Source organism: Pollicipes pollicipes, unplaced genomic scaffold (genome assembly GCF_011947565.3).
Source record: "Pollicipes pollicipes isolate AB1234 unplaced genomic scaffold, Ppol_2.1 Scaffold_1600;HRSCAF=1878_pilon_pilon_pilon, whole genome shotgun sequence".
NCBI classification, from domain to species: Eukaryota; Metazoa; Arthropoda; class Thecostraca; order Pollicipedomorpha; family Pollicipedidae; genus Pollicipes; species Pollicipes pollicipes.
The window spans coordinates 7940864-7961212 of NW_023595962.1; the positions used below are offsets into that span (position 1 = coordinate 7940864).

The following is a 20349-nucleotide window of genomic DNA, read 5'->3' on the forward strand; positions in this document are numbered from 1 at the left end:
TCACTGGGAGAGGCCGGACAGTCGCAGCTGCTCTGGACCTGTGGTCACTGAAAGAGGCCAGACAATCCCAGCTGCCCTGGACCTGCGTTTACTTGGGGAGGCCAAGCAGTCGCGGCTGCTCTGGACCTGCACTCACGGGCAGAGACTAGGCAGTCGCGGCTGCTCTAGACTTGTGCTCACTGGGGGAGGCCAGACAGTCGCGGCTGCTCTGGACTTGCGCTCATTGGCAGAGGCTAGGCAGTCGCAGCTGCCCTGGACCTGCGTTTACTGGGGGAGGCCAGGCACTCGCGGCTGCTCTAGACAGTGCTAACTGGGGGAAGCCAGACAGTCGCAGCTGCTCTGGACCTGCGCTTACGGGGGGAGGCCAGGCAGTCGCAGCTGCCCTGGACCTGCGTTTACTGGGGGAGGCCAGGCAGTCGCAGCTACTCTAGACCTGCGCTCACTGTGGGAGGCCAGGCAGTCGCGACTGCTCTGGACCTGTGCTCACTGGGGAGGAGGGGGGGGGGGGGGGGGAGGTTGAGCAGCGAGTCCCCCACCCTCCCCTTCGCCGCGCCGTCGAGCAGCGAGTCGCCGACTCCCGTAATGAGCTGGATGTCGCAACTATACGTCAGCACGGATATAAAATGCGCACTGGACGCCCTACAACGCAGCACCGAAGGCTTCCATTATTTAACATTATTATGTAATATTTCATGATCTGGAACTGCATATGACGTACGTGGAGAAGGTATGAACCAGCCGGGCGTCATAACTGCCCCCTGGCCACTGTCCGATCTTGAAGTGGGACCGGAAGCAAAAAGCCGGCCAGTGAGTGCACCATATCTGATAAAGAACACCCGGTGAGATGAGATACACCGTTGAGTACAAAGTATGACCGTAAGGCTGGACGGTAATTTCCATGACTGTAAGCGACTGGCAAGTCCTACCGAAGAGACAGAAGGCACTAAGCATTACCTACTGCATCGCCATCGATCTGGTCCCCGTTCACTCCACGTGCTGCTGCAGGCCGGCATGTGACCCGGGCGGCAGCGGCAGGCGCCCTTGATCTAGCAGCTCTCCGCCTGTCTGTGACACGCAAGGCTTTTTGTATCGCGCGGCCTCATCCGGAGCCGTCTGCCGCCGACCATCGCCGCCTCTCGCACCCGTAAGGAACTTAACACCACGCTGAGCGACGTAGAGGGTCCCCTTACGTAATCGTTGCTTGCTTGCTGTTGTGTAATCATTGCTTGCTTGCTGTTGCGTAACATTGTTTGCTTACCGTTATGTAACATGTTTTGAACACTCCTAGTTCGGTTAATTAGGTTGTGTTTGACGAAGCTGTGTGGTCGACGAACTGATGGAAAAGTGCGAATGTGGTCGCGGCGCTGACGTGTTTGTATATTGCGCTCACACTCTTGTTATTGCACCGAGTGAAACAATGATATGATATGATATCCGAATGCCGAGTGAAACAACGATATGATATGATGTAATATCATATGAATGATATGATATGAATGATAGTGATACGTTAATTAAATGAAAATTAACAGAAACAAGAGTTAATCCCGTATTCTAACCTTTCCAAAGGCTTTAGAGATTCTGCTGTTAGGTCAGCTTTTTCGGATCCTTTTCCCTTCATGATGTGCAGTCATGGTATGTTCAGAGACATTGGGCAGTCAGACATCAACTCTTTCCTTTGATATCATCCGATAAATCCTCAGACGTGGTTTGCCGGCATTTACGGCTAATTGATGTGCTAAGAACCTGGCTTAACGACATATTCTTAGGATTGCCTGAAGTTATCAGTGATGGCCCAGCACTTCCTGATAGCTCAGTATCGTTACATAAAACCGTATGTGGTCTGTGACGACCTTTTATCAAGGAATTCCATTACTCCCAGTGGTACAAGCCAAGGAACACTTGTTTTCTCGGCGCAAGCAAATGTGTTATGTACCCTGCTGTGGGGCATCTGGACAGGCCGAGGTGAACCTGTTGACTGTCATGTTCCAGCTGTCTTTTATGATGACGATTCACTGCACCTCTTCACATGCGCTAGGCATCTCGGTTTTCTCTTACGCCTAGCTGGAATTTTGCGGCAGAATAGGGACTTGCTTTCATTCGCGCACAGCCAGAGAAAGTGCAAGTCAATGTACAATGTTTGAGGACATGGATGTTTTCCGATTGCAGCCGTCTTCCATCAATCTAGCAGCAACATTGACATATTTAGTTTGTCATCTGGCGGCTCAACAAGTAGTCGATAGCGGGTAAAACGTGTTCGAAGCGCTTGCTAGGTCCTCCCCGTGGAATGACGATTAATAAGTCAGTCTTGAGATGCATGATCTGGAAGAACGTCAAACTTGTTACTTAAACAGCGTGTTTCGGCTATCTCTCCATTCACTTCACACAGCTCTGATGCCTGACCCACGTTTTGCACCAGTGGCAGAACGTGACGACGGCAGGATCCTGCAATGGCAACTTTCGGATTACGATCAAACCGCATGCTAACCCAAGTTTGAGCGTGCCTTCGCAGTACAAGCTGTCGTCCCAGCTGACCCGCCACGCTCCTCTCCGAACCCTGTGCAAACAATGATCAACCGCAGTTCACAGGGCACCCCGGATGATGCCACTGGCCGTGCAGATTACCGGTCGGTCCCTTTGGACCAAATGGGAATGGTATGAATGCCTCGCTGTACACGCGGCTGTTTCATTTTTCTGTTTTTGTGTTGCATTTTTTACTTCATGGTGCTTTACGTCAATGCGCTTTCGAATGCATGTTTGGTGATGATGATAATACCGACGACGGAGATGATGATAATCATTTGGGCTGACAGATGAAACAGTTGTTCGGACTATCGCCCTGGTCTAGTGTGTTAATATCTATACAGCGTTTTGGTGAATTAACTCTCCGGCCGTCGTCGGGTGTTTTTGAATGAAGAAGAAACGCATGAAGCTTGACTTTCATCCATGTACGCGTCAACGCCCAAATTCTGCGTTTGGAATTACTGGGATTGCAGTTAGCGTCTTCAGATTGCGAGTTAAGTGCTCTGCGAACTGAGCTAACCGGAAAGGACGCCCGAAAAATTACTCCAACAGCGATGTTAATGCCTCGTCTCAATCCTTGCATGAAACGACGCCTTGAGACTTGAAGCCGGAAGTGCATGGCTCGATTTCTCGATTTCTCGATTCTCGATTTCTCGATTTCTCGCGCCGCCCGCCCTTTCTCCCAAGGTGATCCGCAGGCGACGCTATAAAGCCTCAGCGGATGAGTGCGTCGTTGAGGCCCGAAAACAACGATGATGTCGGGAAAACCGAGACGATCTGAGATCAGAGGAAACCTGAAGACCAAATCGGTGCAAATGTGTCTTTACCCGCTGTTTATACATTGAGTCACTATGCTAGTGCTTCGATCAGCTTAATAACAAGTTTATTCTCAATCAAGCTTATACCGATAAAAGGGTGGACAATGGAAATCCTTATCAAAGCGGCAGTAGCGCCAGAACCAAATGAAACACGGCCACATAGCGGCTGGTGACAATAACATCAGGCTGTTTATCCATGCGTATCAGGCTGTTTATCCATGGTAATCATGTGACACGTGGCATGCCACCTCGTCACGCCCCGCCACGTGTAGTACTGAACTACTCGGGCCGTAGTAGAGCCCCATCCTCTTCCGTGCACCCTACCGGGACAACATGCGGCCCCTCCCTCCTTCACGGACCCCATCGGGATACTGCAGGGCCCCGTTCTCCTCCTTGCACCCCCGCTCGGATGATGTGCACCCCGCCCCCTCTCCGTGCACCCCCGCTCGGATGATGTGCACCCCGCTCTCCTCCGTGTACCCCCGCTCGAATGACGTACACCCCGCCCCCTCCGTGCACCCCCCGCGTTTGGATGATGTGCACCCCGCCCCCCTCCGTGCACCCCCGCTCGGATGATGTGCACCCCGCTCTCCTCCGTGGACCCCCGCTCGGATGATGTGCACCCCGCCCCCTCTCCGTGCACCCCCACTCGGATGATGTGCACCCCGCTCTCCTCCGTGTCCCCCCGCTCGGATGATGTGCACCCGCCCCCTCCGTGCGCCCTGCTGGGATGATGTGCACCCCGCCCCCTCCGTGCACCCCCCCCCCCGTTTGGATGATGTGCACCCTCCTCCGTGCACCCCGCCCTGGTGATGTGCAGCCCCACCCTCCTCCGGCACCCCAGTCCGGACGCCTCGATCGATGACAGCCGACATCGAGTGAGGCCCATATATGCGCGTGGCGGGTATGGGGGGGTCAGGCAGGCAGCGTGAAGCGGGCGGGATTTCTAAACACGGTCACGTATGAACCCAGACGTGCTTCCCACTGATGCGTGTGTACGTAACCGGACATCGTTGTGTACGCGTGCTTTGGCCCTGTCACGTGGTGTTCCCGCATACTTTTCCGTGACTTTATATGTTGTACTTGCATTAGCAGTCTCCGTTACGGTGCTATTCTTAAGCTATTTGATTCCAGTCTTATCCACGCCATAACTAGTACGGCTGTTCAAATGCCTGTGTCCTGTAGTTACAAAACGCAGGTCGTGATCGAGGCCTGCATTTGACACGTTAAGCTGATTGAAAGCCAGCTGTCGTCCGCTGATGCGCTTCGTGCTGTCGTACGCCAGACGCGAATAATTATATTGTTATTTTATTTGTGATCTTAAACATGGCATGGTCATCAATTAGACAAAATTCATCTGACGTCTCTACGATGTCATACATTTCTGGGTTGCTTTAAAGTAGGTGGCGCAGAATTGTCGGCACAAGCTGAAGCGTCTGGGTCAGAAACGACAGAATTTGAAGACTTCAGCTGGGCGTAACTTTGAAAAGCAGGTAATGATCTTGGGCGTGACTTTTTCAGTTCAAAACCTTACACACATGTTGAACGGTCACTTTAAGCCTCAATGGTGACGTAACAATGCATATCTGCACTATGAAGTAGCATTATCCATCGTATCTTACAGATAATATCTAACGGATAATGCAGGTAATACAATAAGTATTACCCGCATCATCTCTCCTAGTCATATCTGCGATCTGCGTTAGTGACGGTTGCCACAGAGATTATCCAGCCAGGGTCTTACAAACACAACCGAAAGACGGTCTGTAGACTTCTAAGTAACTAAGACGTTGTATAAGAGGGCGTGATAGAACACTCAGATATGTCGCAGCGACTGACGCATGCTATCATTTGACGGTGAGCCCGCCGTAGCCTTGTGACTATCACCACCATTCCGATTTTTCAAACACATTTTTAGGCCTTGTTTATTCTCGAGCAGCCAGTTTTGAGCTTTTTCACCGTCTTCGTGCGCAAGTTTACAAAAGTTTGCTACAAAGGAACAATACGGCGATTATTTATATAGCAGCGAAGTACTAAACATGAAACGGGTGATACCTCCGAGCAACGTCTGAGCTCTACGGACACGGAAAATGTCTTGGGATGACACACATTTCATGTGCGACAATGTGTCATACATGTGTGACAAAGTGTCTTACTTTGATTATCTCGTTTCAGATTATACCAATCATGCAATGCCATTTTCTTTCGTCCACACATAGTCACGCTCACGCCTCGGTATCAACACCACATTATCACAATTGCACACAGTCACGAGTTCGTAGAGAAACACCATTTGGATATGTCTCGCGCAAGAAGCATTGACATCTTCAGTGCCCACTGCTCTTACATCGTGTCGTACCTGCTGTTCAACGGGGCTTTGTAATGCTCATGAATGACATAGTGCAACCCATATGAATGACAAAATATTCCTGATGTTTAAAGATGTCTCTGTTTATTTTCTAAACCCGTGCTGTCGTAGCGTGCTGGGGGACAAAATAGAAACAAGAAAGTATTAACTGTTCAGATTTCTCCAAAGACAACTGAGCTTCACATACTGTAATGTATGTGGGTAGTGATGACATTTCTCCAAATTTGCTTGCCTCGCAACAGTTTGATGTTGTAAATTATACAGGACAGAATTATGATTTGATAAACATTATCTGTTTCATCGAGCTAAGATGCGGGCTTTACCATGCGTAATTTAAAATGTTCTTGCAGTAAGCACGCACTTGCGCATCTAGGCAGGAACGCATGCAGGATACTTGCATCGGGAGGGTATCTTCCCCAAAAATTTCCTCCCAATTGGTTTTCGCTCACAAAAAGATGCTAGTGCACCGAGGGCGCACGAAATTACATACAGTTTCTTGCATGACGTCCAGCATTCTGCTTGCGTTTATGTGTACATCTCAAAATCATGATTGCCGACCTTTCTTCACATACATAGTAATGCGTGTAAAAGTTTGAGAAGGGCCTCTGTGTTTGGTGGACATATGAAATACGCGTAGTTAATAATCCGGCAATTTCCACATTTATTGCTAGCGTGTTCCCCTGAAACCTGGGGAGAGCATTCGTGTGTTTACGGGTCTTCGTTACAGTATTGTTGTGGGGTGGCCTTCATGGGTTCCATCACTTATGTTAACTGAACGTCACGCATGTCTTCATATAGTTGGCGAGGTGTCATTTGACCAGGAGCTGACATCTACGAGGCAGATTTGGACAATGTGGAGACTGCCTAATTGAATTACTGAAGGTCACTGAATTACTGAAGGTCACGGCCCTGTTCTGAGGATGACACCTCACTGCTATTTAACTGATCGCATAGCGCTCCGTGGTTTTTACGAAAACATCGCTTAACCCCTCGTGAAAGTCAACACGTGAACATCAAATTACCCAATGAAAAAGAGATCTAGCAGCTAACAATACCAAGACGGCCTGCGGACACAGCGACAGCGGAAAGCACGATATTACAAACAGACTTGGAACACAGCGCTGTGTGGCGGAACCACGCCACTCCAGCGACATCACGTGCCATGCGGACAGTGCGCAGTCACATGGTGCTCCAGCCACATCACAGACCAGTGACATTACACTCCAGTCGCGAGACAGTCCGAAGTCGATGACTGGAAATGCACCCGCTTCGTCGGCTGCATCGTCAGCCTAACATAAAACGCGGCTCGCGCGCTCGCGGCCGTCTGAAGTCAGGCCAGCCTGCAGACATTTGAGATCGACAGGCAAGTGAGGACTGTTCACAACTCGTTCGCAGTTTAGCGGCCGTCCTGTCCACAATTCAGCTTCGTAAGACCGCCGCTCCACGCCCGGAGCAAAGGCGGCACGACGCAGACACACTAAAATCTGCCGTCAACCAGCGCGCTGCCCCAGCCATTCACGACCGCGCGGCTGTCGAGAGCGGTGCGCGTCCAACGAGCTGGCAGCAACCAGCCAATCAACCGGTTCACCACTCCGCCAGTCAACCGGCCAACCCGCGGCACGGGGCGAGCCAGTGGGCCGTGTGACCAGCTGGGGTATCCAGCACTGGTTGCCAACCAGCCGGTAAGCTGCCAGGGAGATGCCGGATGGTTTTTTCAGCTGATGAAGGGGAGTGACTGCGCACGCACGTCTGTCTGGATTCCTCTCAACTCTGGTCGCACGTCCCGTCAATGTTCCGTGACGTCATTTCCTGTATTAAGACGTGATGGCCGAAAAGGAGCGCTGTCCTCTCGCGGTGATGTCACGAGCCTGTGACACGCGCCCTTTTTGCCCCCTGAAGCCCCACCTCAGCAGAAACCACAGCAGCGAAGTGCTCCGTCGCTGTCTCCCTGCCGCTGCGTCTCGCACGTCCCTGCGAAGTGGCGTCACACCCCACGTTGTGACGTCACATCCGGTGACATGGCGCTTCAGAAGAAGCACTCTCTGCTGCCGCTGGTGCCGATGGTGGCGCGGCGTCGGGCCGGCCTGGCGACTGCCGCCCTGTCCAGCGAAGAGCCGCGTCGGGCTTGAAGCGCGAAGTCGAGGCTGCATCGCGGCCGGCCGCCGCCGTCAATGGGCGGCGTCTTCACCCCGGCCCGCCGGCCGTATGAGTACGTGACCCTGTGGCACAGGTCGAAGAGGTCAGAGAGCGGAGGTCAAGGATCACACAGGCAGTGCATGGGGGTCAACCTGCGGCGCTAGTCACGGAGCAGAGGTGGAGGCATGTCATGTGCCATATCGAGGCAGTGGTCAGGGGTCAGGATATGCGATCTTTGTGACAAAGGTCGCAGGTCAGAGGGTGAAGGTCGGAGGTCAGGGTAAGGCCAAGACTAGGACTGACACTAGGACAGAGATCTCCGGCTACACAGAGGCACAGGTCAAGGGTTAGAGGGTATGTTGGAGCTGAGGGTCATGAGTCACGTGATAAAGAGGCCACTGGATGTTTTGCTTCAAGTCGCGGGTCACCTTATAAAACAAGACAAGGGCTGGATAATCATTGATACCCAAATTTAACAACCTCCAATTGCAAAGGCATGTTTATTATAACAGGGGTGCACTAATACGTGATAAAACCAGCGACAAACATTCCTCGGGCTACTGCTTAACTTAGTGATCTTAAAGCTCCTGGCTGTCCTAACAGCCGCTTACCTAATCGCGCATATTGTGTTTTCATTGACGCGGTGAACAGCTTAAAAAATATAACTTTTGCAAGACATGAAAAAAATGCAAACAATGTTGCTTATGAATGTGAATCCTTTTCACGTTAAATCTAGACACGGATGTAAAATTGGAACCCAAGCGCATCATGCAGGCGCCGAACTACAATTTACATTTACACAGAACACCAACAGATGTCACTACTGTTGCGCCGGCTTCACTCACGGGTGCACTCCATTCAGTGTCTGGACGAGTTGTTGCCGGTACGCCCAGCGTGTAGTGTAGGCGCGGCTCGTGCGGAAGTTCTTGACAGCCACCCGAAACTGCGGATGACTGATGGAGTAGATGAACGGGTCCAGACAGGCCGCCGTCTTGCAGAAGATGCCTGTAATTAGTGTCGTCATTGTTGTAGTTTGATGCACAACGCCGGTGCTGGGCGGCCCAGCTCGTCGGGTGCCTGGCCGCTGTGCAAACGGCCGGTGTGTGATTCAGTGTGGTTCGGTGTGAAACGGTGTGATTATAGTCTCGGGTCCGTCTTAACGCCCGGTGACAGCTCAACGCTTGGTCCATTACAAGGACCTAGCACACTGGACCGGGGCGCTTTTTAACGCCATTAAAACATTGACGACGGGATGGGATTCGAACCCAGAAAACAATGGCGCCTGAGGATCGCAAACGCCCGTGGTTTCATACCGCCCTGGCATGCGTTATGCGCCTCAGCACAACACTCGCCATCACCACAATCCTAGCAATAGCCGCAAACAGGAGGGTGTTTCAGGAAACGGCATTCTCTCAACGCGGGATGATGACGACAACTGTGAGTGTTCTCCAGATCTGAGAGTCTGAGAATCTTAGCATCCGAGAAGGTTTTGGGGTCAATGTGAAGAAGGATTCGACAAGGAGGGTAGCTTCTTCGCCCAGCCGTCAGTCGATCTTTTAAAGATACGTCTTACTTCCGTCCAAACGAGTTCTGTCATACGGACGGAGCGAGGGACAGGAACACGGCCAGCCCAACTTGTCGACAAGAGTGTGCGTCGCCCACATGATTGGGTCCTGTTGGGTATTTTAGCGAGAATGGTTGCGGGGCATTTAGCGAGAATGGTTGGTACGCGTGATGGCAAAACATATTGCGTATCGTACATGTCTTTTTACTCAGTTCTAGAAGTCTTTGTTTAGGCACGTTTAGGGGATTTGATATTTGACAGCCCATAGCGTCATTGATGTGGCAGAATAACTATTATTAAGCGCTATTCAAAATCCCTCTCTGTTTGCTTTTGACGCGAAGTGTGTTGCCCGTTTTCTTCTTCAAGTGATTTTGATTCACAAGCAGCCGTTTACAGACACCACATACTCGGTCCACCAAGGCGCTAGCGGGAGCGATAGGACCTTTAAACAAGGATTCAGTGTCACGCCTATGGGCTTTACAGCTGCGCTAAATGGCATTCATTTTTGTGAGCTGTATATGTATATATCCTAACATATCCCGGAAATATGCAGTTGAATACGTCATGTAAAACCCCAGTTCGCTCCGAAACTGCCAAGTCAGTCGCAAAACGTCAAATACCGTGCCCAATATGAAAGTGATCATTTTTATCAAATACACGATTCTGACAAACTCTAGGCTGGTGTGAATGGCTTTGAAAAGCCCAAACAATAAAGAAAAGGAAAACAAGTGAAGAAATGAAGACAAACACACACGTAACGTTTCGAGAGCACTGAATTTGATTTCATAAGCATAAAGCAACCTGGCTTGTATGATATGTATTTGTGTATATACTTGTAAACAGCTGTTGTGCACTCCCAGGTTAGTCTGAGTGACATTATGAACGGAAGCAGCATAGTTAATACCACATATAAAAAACGCCACCACGCGCTCCATTACAAAGCAATTACCAATACAAAGCAACGCAGCTGTGCAAGGTACATATCTGGTTTAGACCGCCCGCTCAGAGCTTCTGACACAGAACAGGTCACTGCGGCCTGCTTCATCGTTGCCCGAGCAGTCGTCCGGTCAGTGGGGTCACGTGTGCATTGTGCAGCGCTGCGATTCGTTTACTTTGTCTGCCTCGGGCATTCCCGACAGCGGACGGGTCCAGCGCTACCAGCCATAAAAACTGCTCTGCCAGGAATTTTTGCTTCGACGACATTCTTAAACAAGCATTAGCGTATATTGACAAACAAAGTGGGAATTTCGCAAAAACTGCCATGGCCATGGGTGTCATTGCTTTCTCGACCATGCCATATGCACCAGTGGCTGTATTCTGACCTCTAACCATTATTAACCCCTAGTTTCTGAAGGCCGGTTTTTTGTAACATTAGAACTCATGCTGATATACCAGGAGCTGAAGAAATTTCCTGCTCATCTCGGGCCATATATGGCTGCATATCATGGCTGCCATTCCATCTGTCTCTTCGCAAACGACAGATTTGTGACACATCAGCACACTGTCTTCGCCGCTGCTCAGCGCTCTGATGAGTGTGCATTGACATGGAGCCGACCATTGAGGAGAAGAAACGGGCCACTTCGCATCAAATGTCGCATAAAGTCGCGCCCCTCGACGTATATCATGCATGGCAATGCTGCTTCTGCTCCATTTAACGGCATGTATCGAAGACCGACACTGTCGCGAGGCTTGAAAGAAAAAGAGACATAATGTTGTTGAGTCACTTGCAGCAAATCACATCAGGTAATGGAGCGGCTATCGGCGCGGACGCAATGAGCTCATTGAGTCTACCGCGAAGGCCGGGCCTGGCAAAGAGCTCGTACTCAGCCTCGTCGCGGTTCGTGCGTCCTGCCTGATATCATGTGTCGCGCCTGGTATCATGTGTCACACCTGGTGGCATGTGTCGCACCTGGTATCATGTGTCGCACCTGGTATCATGGTGATGAGCGGCGTGATGTATCTCTGCTGGCCGAACACGCCCATCAAAGCGACGGCCGCGTAGGGAGACCAGGAGAGGAACCAGAGCAGCACTACGCTGCCGATTACCCGGGCCAGCCTGAAACAGAGCGTGACGTCAGCTGGTCAGCCAGCAGCAGCGATGGCCGCCAGTTGATGAGTGATGGCGCCATTACGCGGCCAAAGACCGAACTATTGATTGTCAGAGTGATTCCGGCGATTGATGACTTAGCTAGTTCATTAAGCAGGAGTTCGGGCGGTGATGTAATCATTCATTGATCGTTGAAGATATAAGCCGCGTGCCGCGCCGTGCGTTGCCTTGGATAAAATTAAGAGCACTGCGGTTTAGCGGCATGCTTTATGCGAAAAAAAACCATCGCCCTGAAAATATATAGCAACGGTGAAAAACCACGGGATTTTTCACAGTTTGGCCACAGAAACCATGTGAGCTCTAACACAGTGCCACATCTGTGATGTATTTGGTGACAAACAACATGGACGGCAACTCACGACCTTAAAAGTTTTTTAACGGTGCCTGGTTTAGAGGTAAGGTATGAATCATGGGCGACACGAAAGCTAAAATACCCCAGCCTACCCACTGCGCATGCGCAGCCAGCAATGGGTATTTGCCCCGTTCCTATCTGACTATTTAAATTTATATTTAATGAAACTTTCCGAGCCTTTTAACTGGATGGATTTCTTGGACCAAACTCCACACGCTGATCAGCGCTTGCTGCGTTAAACCCCACCTCGTTATCCGAAAGAGCAAAATGGTGACATCATCTTCAGCGATCACCGCGACTGTCATCCACCCACGGCGACGGGTCGTTTGTGGCAGCTGGGGCCTAAGAGCTGGCCTTTCAGATCGTTTTACGTAGTCCTCGGCAGCGACGGGATCTACCCTTCGCCTGATCGGCTGACAATATCGACCCATGGTCATCGTCCTCCACGTGGCGCCCGGCCATGCGGAAGAGTTCTGCACACTCAGACCACCCAGATGGCGGTTAGGCGGCCGAAGGTCAGGCGGTTGCGAGAGAGCTGGCGGAGTATGGAGAAGTTCCGCGGTTTTCGCCGCCATCCCGGCCTGGATGTGTTTTATCTGTGGTGAACGTGCGACTAGAGCTGGTGTATAGGCCTATAAACGTAATATTAAAAGAGCTAGTATAGAGCTGGAGTGACTGGGCCAGGTCCTGTGCCGATCGTTTCTACAGAAGGACCCGAAGTATTTATAAAAAAACAAGGCTAACCGTAGGATCACCATGGAAACGCACGCACGTGTTTATGCAAACGTGAATGCCACTGCATAGACACTAATGGAAGCGTGTCTTTACCCATCACGTGACACACTTGCCTTTTATAAACATTCCGGATTATGCGCCACTTTACAAGGCGGACTAGGTCGTGTTTTGGCAACACCCGTGCGTGCCATTTGGGATTCACTTTTCAGTTACGATCCGACCAAGCCGACGGCTGCCTCAGGGGAACAAGACGCATCACCTGCACTGCACCTGAAACTGCACCTGCACTGCACCTGCACTGCAGGCGTACACCAAACACGAGCGCAAGCCCCCGTACACGAAGCCAGCGGACGTCTCGTCCGATACCTGTGGCCCTCTGACGTGCAGTTCCGGATCTTACATAACCATCCACCGCGGCGCTTACAAGCGCGCGGCATTAGCGCGATTGACGCCGCGATGATTGAAATGACTTCCCATGTGATCTGTCCGGCGAGTAATGACCTCATGACACGCCGCGTTCTCCGGAGCGTGCCGTCCGCCGGTGTCCTGCCGCGGTCGTCGGGCCGTGTGAGTAGATCAATGTAGATACGCGTTAAGGTCGACGCGATGATCGCGCCGTTCTCCATGCTGTGGTCGGCTTAGCCGGCTTTGAACGGTAAGGCTACTTTGGACGATCGCGATCAGGGGTGTGCGGTCGTATGTTGGAGGAGGTCATGCCACTTAACCTGCACTTTAGTATCCCACCCCCCCCCCCCCCCCCCCCCCCCCCAGCTTCATGCACAGCTCACGACAGTCACTATGTTTATGAAGAGTGATCCAAATAATAAGATAAACTAAGGACACATATTTGAATTCTGTCAAGTGACGGAATAAAATGGACCAGAGCGGAGGTATCACGGTGTTTTGGGATGCACCAGGATGCTCAAACCCGGACAAAACCATTCCAAGCTCTCCTGCGAAACTGCGCCCTGGTTAAGGTCTTATTCCAACAGGCAGATGCGCCGCATGCGCTGTGCCAAACATGGTGATGGCTAACTGGCGCAGAAACGCTACACGTTACGTTCGCTCTTTTACGTTTAACGTCTTGACACATAACGCATACAGATCTGTGACATCCAATGCATCTTTCTTTTCCTTTCATTTAACAGTAGTCACCTACGTTGTTGTGCTCATGGAAGCTTGCGCGTTTGAATGTGGATGCGACTTTCACAAGCCGTAGTTAGCTAAACACACATTTACACCACGACCGTCCCATAAATAGTAAATCCGCTATGGTAGCCTGCAGCTGCTCAGCGCATGGACTAAGATCCAACCGGCTGCTGTTAACGGAATATGGGCTCAGATCCAACCGGCTGCTGTTAACGGAATATCGGTTCAGATCCAACCGGCTGTTGTGAACGGAATATGGGTTCAGATCCAACTGGCTGCTGTTAACGGAATATGGGTTCAGATCCAACCGACTGCTGTTAACGGAATATGGGCTCAGATTCAACCGGCTGCTGTTAACGGAATATGGACTCAGATTCAACCGGCTGCTGTTAACGGAATATGGACTCAGATTCAACCGGCTGCTGTTAACGGAGTTCAACTCCGTTGTCACCGGACACGTTTTCAACTTTGTGTGAGTGATTAACACATTTGAAGCAACAGCAATGTTAAAATGAGGCCTTTAGTTTGATTATCCATATTTGTCATCATCCACTTATTATTCGCTTTTTTGACACGCGTGATCTCATCTCAACATTGGCACGTTCACACTCTCCTCCGTAACCATTTCGTGTCTTCTCCGGCGTTTGCAATCTAAGAGATGTTTGTTTATGACCTTTTTTGTGTCGAACAGAAAGGCGGGCGTGGCGTCGCTGCACCAAATCCGACAGAGCTGAGTGGCTGATGAGTATACGCGACACGACCCAGATTAATTGCACACTGGTACCCAAATGCTCATCACTGTTCATAGAAAGCAGTAGCGTGAACACTATCAGTAGTTAAGCTTGATCATATGCATCGATGCATGCATTCAGGTCCCGTCTTTGCTTCCTCTGGTGTGTTCACGCCTTCATGGCTCCCGCACCCCTCTCACTGGCCGTTTGGTACATGGCATGAAGATGAAGTTAGCACGCTCCCTATACAAGCTTAAAGCTTCCTAAATATTTCTATGTTTTGTTTTAATTCTTATATTTTTGTTTTTGCTAAACATGCTTGGTAAAAAATTAATCGAAAAACACACTATGGCTATGAACTATCCACGTGAACTCGTCGAAAACAAACGAAACCAGACGCCGGTGCGCAGCGCACCAAACCAGGCCGTCGAGCATGGTTAGCGCACCGATCCGTCAGAGTCACGTGATGGGTGGAGTCCGGCCTCAAAGGGGCCCCATGGGAACAACAGTTCACCGCCCGGTGCGGCTACCTCATGAGATCTAATGGTCATAATGCATGCCCCATGCTTAGTCGAAATGAGCTCGCACGACCGCATCGATGTGCTGGACTATCTGGTTACGCAATGGTTTTAGTCGCAACTCTAGCACAGAACGCGACTCCTAATGGACGCACCTCAGTGCAGTGCAGCATAATGCATCAAGCATGCTCTTGCATCATGGTGTGATTTGGACTCAGTCAGACTCGAAATAAATTTGTTGCGACCATGCCCTCATTGCGGAGGCTCTTTAGCAGCTAAGTCGAGACGAGCAAACAGTGCGTAGGCAAAACAGATGCATTTTCATAGGGATAAAACATGCACGACGGACAAATACCACAGACGCATAAACAAGCATGGAGATAAGTTTAAATGGATTTATGGGGACCCAACTGCTTCTCTGAAAACTTGTCTTAGCAAAGTGATTGACGTAGCAAATATCGAGGTTAATGTTTATTTTCAGGAAGGTGTTGGAAAGCGCGGTCCGAGCTAGTTTTATGGGAGCGTCAAAACTCTTCAGGAAGGGATCCCATCAGGATCAGGATGGGTTTTGATGGGATGTGATGGGATCCCATCAGACGCGCGATGTCTCAAAGTTCCACTCAAATATGCCTGGTAGCTAGGAGTCCAGATACCACCATGTGCCCATTTTTCCCATCGAAACACACAATGGGACTACTGAAGAACTAATGGATATGCTTAAGGCCCCCCCCAAAAAAAAAGAAAACTGCTAGTTCTTTAACATCATTGGCTCTTGAAAGTTATTCACGAATGTCCGCATGCAAAAAATCCAGGGATATAATTTTAGCGTATGTCTATCATCGTGAAGTCCTTGTCCCGCCTAGGTGATCTTGAGCGGTCAAAGACGAATGCTGCGAGCGTGCACATCAGAGGCCCTGTTCAGAGGCCCTGAAGGTAGACCTCTACCTACAGGTAGATGGGTCCGTGATGGGCTCCTCCATGGGCGTTCTATTCTACATGTGTCAGGTGGAAGAGCATGTGCTCATTTATGCGGCCACCAGCCCTGAAAACATTTACGCTACCATCGATAGCATTTTTTGTGATTGTTAGCTAGACTGATTAGCTCCAATCTCTGCTCGAAAAACTAAAGGGACCATTCAGACTTGAAGTTCATAGTTGAACTTAGTTTGAACATCAAATGTCATTTATAAACTTCCTGATTGACTCATGAGATGGTACATTTCAGACAGGTTTTTAAGGAAAAGACGCTAACCATTGTAAATGCATGAACAGTAATGGAAAATATTCAGATACATATCAGAAAGTGGTCGGTCATTCTTGCTTGTATCCGAATCCGAAAATTGCTGTTCTTTCGAGTGCTTTTGATACAGAGCTACAGCGGCTGCTTGAACTGCTCATAAATAATCAAAATCCAGTACGGAGTCTGGCAATGCCCCAGACTCCTCACGCGATACCTATCTATTATATATGAATATATGTATATATATATATATACATATATGTATATATATACATATACATATATATATATATATATATATATATATATATATGTATATATACATATATGTATTGGTGTGTGGTCGTAAACACGTAGCGCTTCCAGGATGTTGAGCTCCCTTATGTCGTGTGCTGATGATAGAAATGCAGCATCTTTATGGAGCATTTATTGGATGGGAAGTGTAGCACGGTCGATTTCAAGCAGTCAAGTCGAAACACCTTATCAAGCGCACTTACACTCACTGTAGCGTATTGCAGAGTTACGACAACTTGCTGGAGTGCATGCCCAACACACAACAAAGGTAAACTTAACGCTTCAAAGGGAGCCAAGCTTCGCACTAAACGCTGTCCAAGTCCACTGGGATCAGAGGCAAGCAGAACTTCAGTGGTTTTGTCCAACCCTAGATCCTGGAGTACTCAAAGCAGTGCGATGTGAGAAATCTGCGGTCTGGCAACAGGCCCGTTTGTGCCACTGCTCTGTGTGACAGCGATTCCTCCAAGCGGAATCGTTGTGATCAAGCCGCAGCTCAATGCATATGGCGCTTAAGCCAGCCGACACAAAAGCCTGAATTCTGAAGCCATGTCATCAACCGAACGGCTTTCAAGGGAACCTTGGCAAGGCAATAAGCCGCCATCTCTGTTGAGCGCTGGTCTGCATTAAGTAGATGAGCTTTAATCAAGCCAGAACCTGATCAAAGGCGGGAAGCCGGGCCTGTTCTACTGTGATGCGTGCGACAAACTGCGCAGTTTTCCCAAAAGCTGTTTCCCCCTCTCTCTCTTTCTCTCTCTTGACTGCTCACACCGTCTCACACTGTCTCCAAGTCTCTGCACTAACTCCAGCCGTCTCCCACCTCTTCACACCGTCTCCCACTTCCTCTCACCGTCTCCCACTGTCTCTCACCGCTTCCCCAGCCCCCTATCCCCCTTCACCACCAGCGACAGTTGTGCTACATTTTGGCGAGATAACCCAAAGGCAGAGCCAAAGCCGGGAGGCGCCCGATTTTACCGAATCACCACGCAAGAAACTGGGTCAGTCGAGTGCGAGGCGGCAATAAAATGGGCCAGTGGATAACACACTGCAGCGAGCCTTGGCCCGGCTTCTGTTCCGCACAGCCTATTGGCATACAAATAGTGCTTCAGTCTCGTCCAGCGCCCGTTAAGTGAGAAGAGCCTGCCGGGGAGATACGAAACAAATGCGATCAGACTAGCATCGTGAAGATGGACATCCTAAATGACTTAGTTTGTGCATTGAGCTGATGTTGAGGCCTTTCTCTACGGTGCTAAACCAACCGCACCTCATTCCAATTATATATGCGTTGCGTGCTGGTCTCTCCTCCTCCCCCTCCCCCACACAGCCCAATGAGATTGCATGTCTCTTACCAGAACTGGCAGCGCGGCTCCAAAAACTGGGAGCAGCTTAACATTTCATCAAACATGCCTTAATTGATGAAATCTGGTATGCGCGGCTTTTGACTGCATTGGAGTCGTCTACGAATAAGTTTCTGTGTCCGTAGTGCTATCATCTGTTCCTTCGGGCATTTGGATGCCGCAACTAGATTATTTTCAAGCATGCATCAGTCAGGTCTGAAAATTACTACCGCAAAACCGGACCAGTAAACGGATATCGGCGTCACGTACGGCACGGTAAGCACCTGTCAGTCTGGTCAGGCCTGATTACATAACGTGCCGCGTCGGCTCTGTGACCGAGCTGACCCGGTGGCAGCGGCTCTGTGACCGAGCCGACCCTGTGGCGGCGGCTCTGTGACCGAGCTGTCCCTGTGGCGGCGGCTCTATGACCGAGCTGACACTGTGGCGGCGGCTCTGCGACCGAGTTGACCCTGTGGCGGCGGCTCTGTGACCGAGTTGACCCTGTGGCGGTGGCTCTGTGACCGAGCTGACCCTGTGGCGGCGGCTCTGCGACCGAGTTGACCCTGTGGCGGCGGCTCTGTGACCGAGTTGACCCTGTGGTGGCGGCTCTGCGACCGAGTTGACCCTGTGGCGGCGGCTCTGCGACCGAGTTGACCCTGTGGCGGCGGCTCTGTGATCGAGCCGACCCAGCGACGGCGGCTCTATGACCGAGTTGACCCTGTGGCGGCGGCTCTGTGACCGAGTTGACCCTGTGGCGGCGGCTCGAGTGTGGACGATCGCCCGGAACGGGTCTGTTGTTTGCCGAGTCTTCTCTTGAACAACACGAGCGAATCGCTGGTGGGCTGACTGGACTGTCGGAGCAACGAACCGGGTGATGGCTCGTCTATATTCCGCACAGAGCAGCGGAGGTATTCGTGGAATTTTGATCAGCCCCGAAACGAGAACCACCGCAGCACCTTTTTGCATGATAAGGCTATACATTTGCAGAAAGCCCCAGCCATTGGTTTCTGGTTGCACGACCGTCAAACTTTAACAAACATCAAACAAACAAACTTAAACAAACATCAAAACAAAACACTGTTTTGTTGTGCGCTGACCTGATCTCTGACTTGCACTTCCTGTTGTTGGAGCATCGCCATGTTGAGTCTTTTCTCTCCTCCATGCTTCTTTCGAAGGTTGTTCCCTGCACCGTACGGAATATTCTGCAATAGGGCGTTCGTCTCAATAGCGACACGTCTCCCACTGGAAAAGTGGTACATTAGTGTTGCGATCGAGCCACGTCTATAGGGTTTCTTCGGAGTAAATTTGGCTGTGTTGCCCTCAGCACAACACGTGACAACAGTCCACATGTCAGTGGACATCTGCCTATTTCTGCTGCTTGTCACATCACATATCACGTGTCATATATCGCGTGTCACATGTCACATGGCAAATGTCACATATCACATGTAATGTCACATGCCACATGGCACATGCCACATGTCACATGTCACGTGTCACGTGCCATATTCACTAAGAACGTTGTGAGCGGAAGAGCTGTGTGCTAGACGAAAAGCCAAAGCACTCATAGAAGAACTGTTGCTTGATCTATGTCGCACTTAACGCACACATGCAACAGGTAGCAAATAATCAAGATCAGTGGGGAAATGGGCGCAGCGACAGTAGGGTAAAATATTCGTCGTCACACGTGTATTTTCTGTGGCCGCCTTCGTCCGATGAGCGGCTCTGAAGCCCCTCAGCCCCGCCCCCCAGCCGTGCCTGGTCAGCCGACACATACCCAGAGGCGGATACTGTTGCTGTGCTCTCATTAGCGCAGAGGGGGGGCTGAGCCTCCCCTCGACGCGTCAAGCCAGAGGAGACGCGCGACGACAGCGTCGGCATCGGCGGAGGGAGGCGTCGACGCCGACGCCGACTTCTCCCGTGCGTCGGGAAATGAGGGTGGGGGGGGGGGGGGGGGAGAATGCGGGCCATGCGTGAACTGATAGCCTCCAAATGTAGAGGACCCCTGTGCATAGTGCTATGTGGTGATATAGACGAGGTAAGTTCGATGGTTGAATCGCCAGGCGGCCGCCAGGGGTGGCCAAACCAGCGTCGGGTGATACTCGAGCAAGCAATCTTCATTCTAGCCCATGTTTTTACAGCGTTCGGTGTATGCTGTCAGCTCCATCCGTTCGGGGCGGTTGCGAGATTCTATGCTTGGAATTTCGACGGGCTCGGCGAAAAGAAGCATTTCCGTATGACCTGGACCCGATTGGGCAAGAGGTCCTGGAGGGGTCAAGCCTTTGACAGTACTGAAAGTCACCGGGTGAAGATGAGTCAGCTTATTCAGTTTGTATTTTCAGAGCGTGCGAACGTCTGATTTTAACTAATATGGTCTCACATGTGAGGAATACCGGCATTTTGTATGCCGCCATTTTTGCGTGTTACCTTCGGTCGCGAGGAAAGTATTGAAATGGTGCCATATTATATGTGTCACTGTG

The 20349-nt window shown here is 50.7% G+C and overlaps 1 protein-coding gene across 1 annotated transcript in view; it reads right to left on the bottom strand.

Annotated features, from left to right (window-relative positions):
• The window catches only part of LOC119093386 (opsin, blue-sensitive), a 71185-nt gene continuing 50836 nt past the window's right edge, over positions 1 to 20349 (bottom strand). The window contains exons 8-12 of the mRNA XM_037216344.1: positions 18967 to 19071; positions 11338 to 11465; positions 8783 to 8850; positions 1062 to 1098; positions 1 to 47 (exon numbers count right to left, since the gene is read on the bottom strand). Coding sequence (XP_037072239.1) covers positions 1 to 47; positions 1062 to 1098; positions 8783 to 8850; positions 11338 to 11465; positions 18967 to 19071 — 385 coding nt within the window. The remainder of the gene's footprint in view (positions 48 to 1061; positions 1099 to 8782; positions 8851 to 11337; positions 11466 to 18966; positions 19072 to 20349) is intronic.